This window comes from Clarias gariepinus, chromosome 20 (assembly GCF_024256425.1).
Source record: "Clarias gariepinus isolate MV-2021 ecotype Netherlands chromosome 20, CGAR_prim_01v2, whole genome shotgun sequence".
In the NCBI taxonomy this organism is placed as follows: domain Eukaryota; kingdom Metazoa; phylum Chordata; class Actinopteri; order Siluriformes; family Clariidae; genus Clarias; species Clarias gariepinus.
In genome coordinates, this window is record NC_071119.1 from 115478 (window position 1) to 123643 (window position 8166).

The 8166-nt window shown below is 38.0% G+C and overlaps 1 protein-coding gene across 1 annotated transcript; it reads left to right on the forward strand.

Moving 5' to 3' along the window:
• The first annotated feature begins 4802 nt into the window (after nucleotides 1-4802).
• LOC128508624 (histone H2B-like) lies at nucleotides 4803-5314 on the forward strand. Its single transcript, XM_053480024.1, has one exon. The coding sequence runs from the start codon at nucleotides 4938-4940 to the stop codon at nucleotides 5310-5312; it is 375 nt and encodes a 124-aa protein (XP_053335999.1). The 5' UTR covers nucleotides 4803-4937; the 3' UTR covers nucleotides 5313-5314.
• The last annotated feature ends 2852 nt before the right edge of the window (nucleotides 5315-8166 follow it).

Sequence of the window (8166 nt, forward strand, 5' to 3'; positions counted from 1 at the left end):
ATTTAAAACATTCTTTTAATGGACAAGGAAGTGTAACAAAGTAACCAAGAGGTATATACCAGGGTATAGCACGGGATTATTATGTATTTCTCTGAGTGCAACATTAATGATAAGTACTTCAAATGAGTTAAACCTGTGCTTTGTTTTCTGAATAACAGTGAGTACATTGTAGATAGTGGCGACACCACCACCATGCACCACCATCGTGCTTTTAGAAATATCCTGATAGAGTAGACTCATTCAGACTAATATATTTATTTGGTTTAAGCCAGATTTCGGTGAGACAGAGTGCTTTAAGGCTTAACGTCAAGGTCACTTAATAAACGATGCATGGGTAAAAATTTACAGTAGAAATCACAGCTGTGTTTAATATTAAAGGTAAGATCTTTTCCACACAATGTGATGAGAATTTACAGGATTGGGACTAAACAGAAATTTACTTGTTGGTCATGATATTAAGGAAAAACAAGGCTCAGATTTCCCAGTGAGCATAAAGAATGGACTTTACAACAATACAAAAAAGTTATGATATGTGGTTACTTTTATTTTGCCATTATTTTTACATATGAATTGGACACTACATTGTGCATCGTAATCAAAGTTGCTCAAATTACATCTTAAAGTATACTACTGGTTTTTTTTTGGTTTTTTTTGGCATTGCAGTATATGAGGATGTGTGTGTTTATGAGATTTTTGTCCCACTACTTCGTCACACACACACACACACACACACACACACACACACACACACACACACACACACACCCCTCTGGTTCAGCTGTCCTTATCAACTGCCCCCTCACTAGACCGTGAGGATTGGAGGCAGGTTTTGGACTATAACTGCTGGCCGGCCCGTGTGAAGTTGTTCATCAATGAGCTGCTAAATAAACACTGAGAGTGAAAGAAGGTTGTTGTTTTTTTTACTTTTTTGTTAAGTGTCCTATAAAAACTCCATACATTATTGATTTTTTATTAATATTTATGGTCAATCCAACTAAATTCCTCTAGTGCCATATTTCATCTGAGCGGTGATGGTGTATTAGTAAGTGTTCAATCTAGCTTTAACAGGACAGTTTTCAACAGGACATGTTTTGGATGTAACATAACGACCCAATTTGACAACACAGCGTACAGCCAGACGATCAACACCAATGAGCCACATCACATCACATCCCTCATGGTCTCACTTATATCCTTTGTTTGCACATTTTTGCAAAAACGAAATGTAGAACACACAGCCTGGTCACCAGCTCTAGTAAAACACGTCACCGCTGCCTTCATCGACCCATGTTTTTTGTAAAAGAGCGATTTCAGCGATTTTGTACAGTAGTAGGTGTAGTAGGAGAAGTTAATTCCCATTCTAAACTAGTGTTCGACATTTAGAAGGGTTTTGACGATCCTTTTTTTTACATGAGTTCTGTGATTTCATGCCGTTTAAGGAAGCATAAGTCTTTGAGAAACTACAGATAATACAACTTGAAAGCAGTGCCCTGTGCTTTTTGATAAAATTATTTTTAATGATATCAAAAAAGTTTAGAATGTCAATCAAGTTGATAAGATTTATTCAGTATTTATGATAATGCTGTTGTCATACTTAGATAGTATATTACAGTAACATGCTCAGACACACATACTGTCAAACAACATGGCATTCAGAAGGACACAGACAAATTAATAATGTGGTTTAATTACTTTACATGGAAATGAAACGATATTATATATCAGACAATTCAGTATCAAAACCAGTTAATGTGAAGCTAAACATTTATATTTCCATTAAAAAAGTAAAACAAAAACCTGGATTGTGCACAGATAATTATACACATACACAAGCATTCTGCCAAAAGTTGCAATAATGTTCTAATGTACATGTGTTGGCCAAAAAGATGTTTACACACCTTGCATGAATAGCTTAGTATTAAGTTTATTCCTATATTTTGCTATATGACATATAGAAATGTCTTTTTTTCCCCTCTCTTTTACATGATTATTTTACATTGAATCAAAGAGTCATCTGCAGTACTCTGGCGTCTGAAAATCACATAAACTTTACCACAGCCACACCTAACTCTTAAGTTCACAATTAACTTGAAAACCTGAGTTTCAGAATACCTTGTAAACATTAAAAAACATTTATAAAAAATGTATTACTGTACATTAAATGTTACGATAAATTGTGTAAGAGCTGGACTGCAATCATTATACATATGAAGATACGTACAAACCCAATCCCATAATAATTTAAGAAAATACAGAAACATGCCGAATTTTCTGAAACAATGAAGTGGCTCTTAAAATAGCCTTTGTGTAGATTAGACGGGAGTATAATGTTAGCGCACAGGTTGGTGTCTTCGAACAGACCGACCAGATAGGCCTCACTCGCCTCCTGCAGGGCCATGACAGCCGAGCTCTGAAAGCGCAGGTCGGTCTTAAAGTCCTGAGCGATTTGTCTCACCAGACGCTGGAACGGCAGCTTACGGATGAGCAGCTCGGTAGACTTCTGGTAACGGCGAATCTCCCTCAGAGTCACAGTGCCGGGCCTGTAGCGGTGAGGCTTCTTCTGATGGTGGTGATGCTCACATTTTGTAGTTGGCTAATTGGTGTTCAGTTTTGCAAGTAAGTGCCTTCGGGTGTGTATTTGAGTGGTTGCAATTACCCGATGTGTTTTGTATTTTGGATACATGTGTTTTCCAAATGGCACCTTGAGATTTCATTTTCGAACTAAGTGTCTTATGTATGAAATAGAGTGTAGTATACAGGACCATGTGTGTTGCATAAAGGAGTAAGTGTGTTGCATAATTGCAACTAGAGTGCAAAGCAGCGCTTTTGTTTGAGGTATGGGTCCATGTGTTTGAGGTATGGTAACAAAAGCTTCAAGTTGTGTTACTTTAGTCTAAGCATGGGTTTTTAGTGATCAAGCAACGAGCAAAAACTGTAAAATCTGTTTAAAAACAGCGTCAGCAAGGATTTGTCACTGTTGTGATGTCATTTTATATCATGTTCTTAATATTTTGTTATTAGCTATGCAAATTATTAGCCAAAAAAGTTAAGCTTTAATAGTTTTTGACTTTTTTTGAGAAATGTTCTACAAAAATTCCATACATTAATGATTTTTCTTCAATATTTCTAGTCAATCCAATTGAATTCATCTTGTGCCATATCTCAGCTAAGTAGTGACAGTCTATTGGTAAGTGTTCAATGGTCTCATCATCAGCACTGATGAGCCACAACACATCCCTCATGGTCTCACTGATGTCCTTTGTTTGCAATTTTTTATGTGCTCTAGACTTTCATTTGTCATGATGTCATGATTTTTTTTTCGGCGATGCTGTACAGGTTAAGCAGTATAGAGAATGAATGACTGAATTATAACTGGACTGGGTTGAAAGTGCACGCAGATGTTTGTGGTGATCAGCTCAACAGGAGCCTTAGCTGCAGTGCTGCTCTAGGTGCCCTAAAGTTATAGTGGACTTGGAAATGTTTAGAAAATGTACCCTAAGGCCACAGATATGCTCTAAATCCCTGCTTTGTTTCTGTGGTCTGTGTCAGTGTGTTTTGTTAACAGTCAAATTATTTAATAACAGTCAGTTATTTTTGTGGTCTATGTCTGGTCCCTTACACTGATGATGTATGATTTATTTGGTGTAAAATATAATCGCTCATTTTATATATTATTATGGGGAAAACATCACTTCTCCTTGTACCATCATTACCGGAGAAAACGTATAAAAAATATTGTATTACTCTACGGGTAGTATTAGTCCCGCCCCCTCGCCGGGTCTCAAGTAGGTCCTCTGGAGACGTATAAACACGTGATAGCGGCACTGTAGATTTCATCAAGCGGTTTAGTTTCGTGAAAGCAGCACGATGTCAGGAAGAGGCAAGGGCGGGAAAGGACTCGGGAAGGGAGGCGCTAAGCGGCACCGTAAGGTTCTCCGCGACAACATCCAGGGGATCACCAAGCCCGCTATTCGCCGTCTGGCGCGCCGTGGCGGAGTGAAACGTATTTCCGGTCTGATCTACGAGGAGACTCGCGGTGTACTCAAGGTGTTTCTGGAGAACGTCATCCGCGACGCCGTCACCTACACCGAGCATGCTAAGAGAAAGACCGTCACCGCCATGGATGTGGTGTACGCGCTGAAACGCCAGGGACGCACCCTGTACGGCTTCGGCGGTTAAACACTCCACCGGCTAACGACACGAACACAACGGCTCTTTTAAGAGCCACCCACATCTCCAGCAAAAGAGTTTTTACTCCGTGTTTAAAAGGAAAGTAATGTGCATGATATTTATATACAACGTCTGTATATAGCGGACAAAATTTTTTTTAGATGTTTATCAGTTAAACACTTAAAGTAAATCGGTTAACATTGTTAGTTGGAAGACGATGTGTTGGAGTCTTCAGCTTGTAGGAATAATTAGGAAACTGTTTTTAAAAGCCTTCGAATGCAAGTCTTTTTGTAAGTCGCTCTGGATAAGAGCGCCTGCCAAATGCCTAAATGTAAATGAACAAAGTATTTAAAGTTTGTGGTACACACTCTACTTATAAAAGTGGACTCTTTTAAACGTTAACGATACAAAGTGGACTCTTAAAACGTTAAACGATAACGTTAATATACAAAATGTATTTATCTGACCTTTTCTGATGGTTGAACGCGTGATCTACTTAATTTCCGGATTAAATTATTATAGTAAAAACAATAAATTAACCTGCGACTCTAAAACGGCGGGAAGGGACACAAAGCGAAGCGGAGGGGGGAGGAGTAACAGGAAAAGACTGAGGTGGTATGAGGTTCCTCCCGTGTAGCGTTTTTGAATATAGACCAATCAAATCCGTTTTTGGCTTGTGCTTAATTACAATGTGACCTGTACATAGACGGCCCTCGAGGCGGAGCTGTTCATTCTTTTCATCAATCTCGTTAGAAATCAGCAGCACCATGCCTGAACCAGCCAAGACCGCCCCAAAGAAGGGCTCGAAGAAAGCCGTGACCAAGACCGCCGGCAAAGGAGGCAAGAAGCGCAGAAAGTCCAGGAAGGAGAGTTACGCCATCTACGTGTACAAAGTCCTGAAGCAGGTTCACCCCGACACCGGCATTTCGTCCAAGGCGATGGGGATCATGAATTCGTTCGTCAACGACATTTTCGAGCGCATTGCCGGTGAGTCCTCTCGTCTGGCTCACTACAACAAACGCTCCACCATCACTTCCAGGGAGATCCAGACCGCCGTGCGCCTGTTGCTGCCCGGTGAGTTGGCCAAGCACGCCGTCTCCGAGGGCACCAAGGCCGTGACTAAATACACCAGCTCCAAGTAAAGCGCGTCACCGCCGCCTTCATCAACACAACGGCTCTTTTAAGAGCCACCCATGTTGTCCCTCAAAGAGCGATTTTTTTTTTTTTTTTTTAAATTGAGAAAAAGCATATAATGATTGTAAATGATTACAATGGCAGTCACATTACATTACAATATCCACAACGATAATTTCATTGAAAGGACAAATAGGTCAAAGGGTAATAATTAGAAATAATAATGACTATTATTATAATTAATAATACAATAAGAATAATTATAATAATAAATACATTTGCAAACAAAAATTAACAATTGTTATAGTTCATAGAGTCCACATCTATAAGGAGAGTGCATCCCACATAACAGAATCCCCCAATGTTTTTGTTTATAGTTTTGTTTTTGTATAGGTTTGTTAAGTTTGTTTTTTCAGATGTATTTGAATACTTTTAACAACTTTTTCACTAGACACAAATTGTTGATCAATGGTCATCCTAGAGCGTGTTTTCCAAAGTTTTGACTTTGTTATACATATTATATACCAGAAACATCACGTTCTTTTTGATTGTATTTTCCATTAAAAATGCCATAAAACACTGATTTCATATTAATTTCAATTTTTACACCAATGTCACTTATTTTGTCCCACACTTCCTTAGAGCGATAACATTCGAGGAGAAAATGTTCAAGCGTTTCAATCTCTTCACATCCTGGCATGGGACACGTGGTCATCTTAACAAAACAGCTCCATTTGACTACTGCTCTTACTGGGAGTCTTCTTACAGCCACCAGCCAGGATGTGTCTCGAATGTTCTCAGAGAGGTTTTTATTTTGTAAGTTTTTTATGCATTCAGCATTTTGGTCGATTTCAAGATTTTTAAATGCTATTGTTTGTCCATGGATTTGGTCATTAATTAAAGTAAAGATTTTTTTATTAGAATCATTTATCCAATCAATGTTTAAATCTCGATATTTATATGTAAAATCCGAAAATATAAGTTTATAGTAGGGTACTGCAGTTCTAGGGCGGCCTTTTTTTTGTTTCCAATTGGTGATGTTTCCGATTTATTTCGCGTTTCTGTTGATCCCGCTTGAGATTATTTTAATAGCAGAGATTTTGGTTTTGATGCCGAAATCGATGGCACCTAATTGTGGTGCCTTAATTAATGCCTTAATTAATCCTATAAACTTAGATTCTTTTCTTCTATTGTATAATGATATACTTTTGTTTGAATTTAAAAGTTCTTCTGTGTTTGTTCCTGCGTGCACCTGAATATTGAACAAGGTTTCATTATGATAAGATTCAATCTCTTTTTTTTAGGTTATTTAAAGTGTTTTCTTCTATTTCATTTCGGTAGGTTTTTGTTTTTAACTCAATATATTCATTCATGATACCATTATATTTATCATTTTTTTCTTTGTTATACGTACGACTTTTATATTTTAAGAAAGCCTTTAATTGTTTTTTTAAAACTTCCCATAGTTCACAGTTATTTATTGTGAGTACATCTAGAGATTGTATTCTATTTATTTCGTTTTTTGTATCTAGGATCAAAGAAAGGCTTTTTAACATTTGCACATTTAACTTCCAATAACTAACTCTTGGAACATTTTTAAAATAAAGTCCACACATAACAGTTAGATGGTCTGAGTCAATTAACAATTTAGTCTTATAATACTTTACTCCAAAATTGTTGCTAATGTAGATTCTGTCAATCCGGGTTTTGCAATTAACATCAAATCTTGTAAAGTCAGTCTTCATTGGAAATAAAATTCTAAAAGTGTCCAGGCATTGGTGTTCATTCATCATGGTTCTTAAGAAGATCCCTTCTCTCCTAATTTTACACAATTTATCTGAAATCCTATCATTTTCGTCAGTAATAGTGTTAAAGTCACCACAGATTACTATCGGGAAACCGACACATAATAACATTTTAAGTTTTCTAAATAATTGGATTTTCCTAACCGTGTCTTGCGCTGTATACAGATTAATTATTCTAATTTTCCGACCACAATAAAAGACATCCATGAACATGAGTCTACCTGGAATTATCTCTCGGCTTTAAATAGTTTTAATCTTGTTGTTATAAAATAATATTGCTATACCGTCTGCCTTATTTTCCCCAATTGAGAAGAAGGAGGGTCCTCTGTCCCACAATTCTTTTGTCCCTCTAACATCTGAAAAACGTTGTTAATCTAGTTTCTTGTAAACATAAGATATCAAATTGTTCTTGACAAAGAGTTTTTAATTTTTTAAATCGATTAGCCTTTGATTGGATTCCTCTTACATTGGAGGTAGCGATTATCAAGTCCAATGACATTTAAACGGGAGAAGAGGTCAGTGATCATTTACCTTTGTCTTTCTCATCTTGGATTTTTCGCTGTTTTCTTGATCTGGTGATGCAAGAATCCTCTTTTTAGTCTCCGTGTCGGTTTTTGCTGCTTTGTTGTTCATTCCTACATCTTGCCTCATGTCCGGTGTTGACGTTGCCATCTCCGTCTCTTTTCCATGTTTTGTTACAGCATTGTTGCCCTTGCGCTTGACCGCAATCTCACGTGTTTTACTTGGGTTGATTTTGGTTGCCTCGTCAGGTCTGCGTGTGTTCCTCTCCTGTGTCTCGCCTCCTGGCTGTGCATCCTGATGTCTTCCGGAAGCATCTGAGCGGTTGCTGTCGCTCTCCGATGAGTCAGAGTCGCTGTCGCTGTCATCACCACTGGTGGAGCTGCTTCCAGAAGAGGAGGCTTCCTCGTCGTCGTCGAGTTTTGTTTCTTCCCAGCTGTTTGCTACTTGATTTCCTTGCTTGGTTTTCTTTCCTGCTGTTGATTGAACCTGAGCGATTTGGACAGTGCTGGGTTCACCTGCCTGTTGTTGTCTTGAT

Bases quoted from the DNA above. Each gene is read 5' to 3' on its own strand.
- LOC128508624 (XM_053480024.1), top strand. From the start codon at position 4,938: ATGCCTGAACCAGCCAAGACCGCCCCAAAGAAGGGCTCGAAGAAAGCC.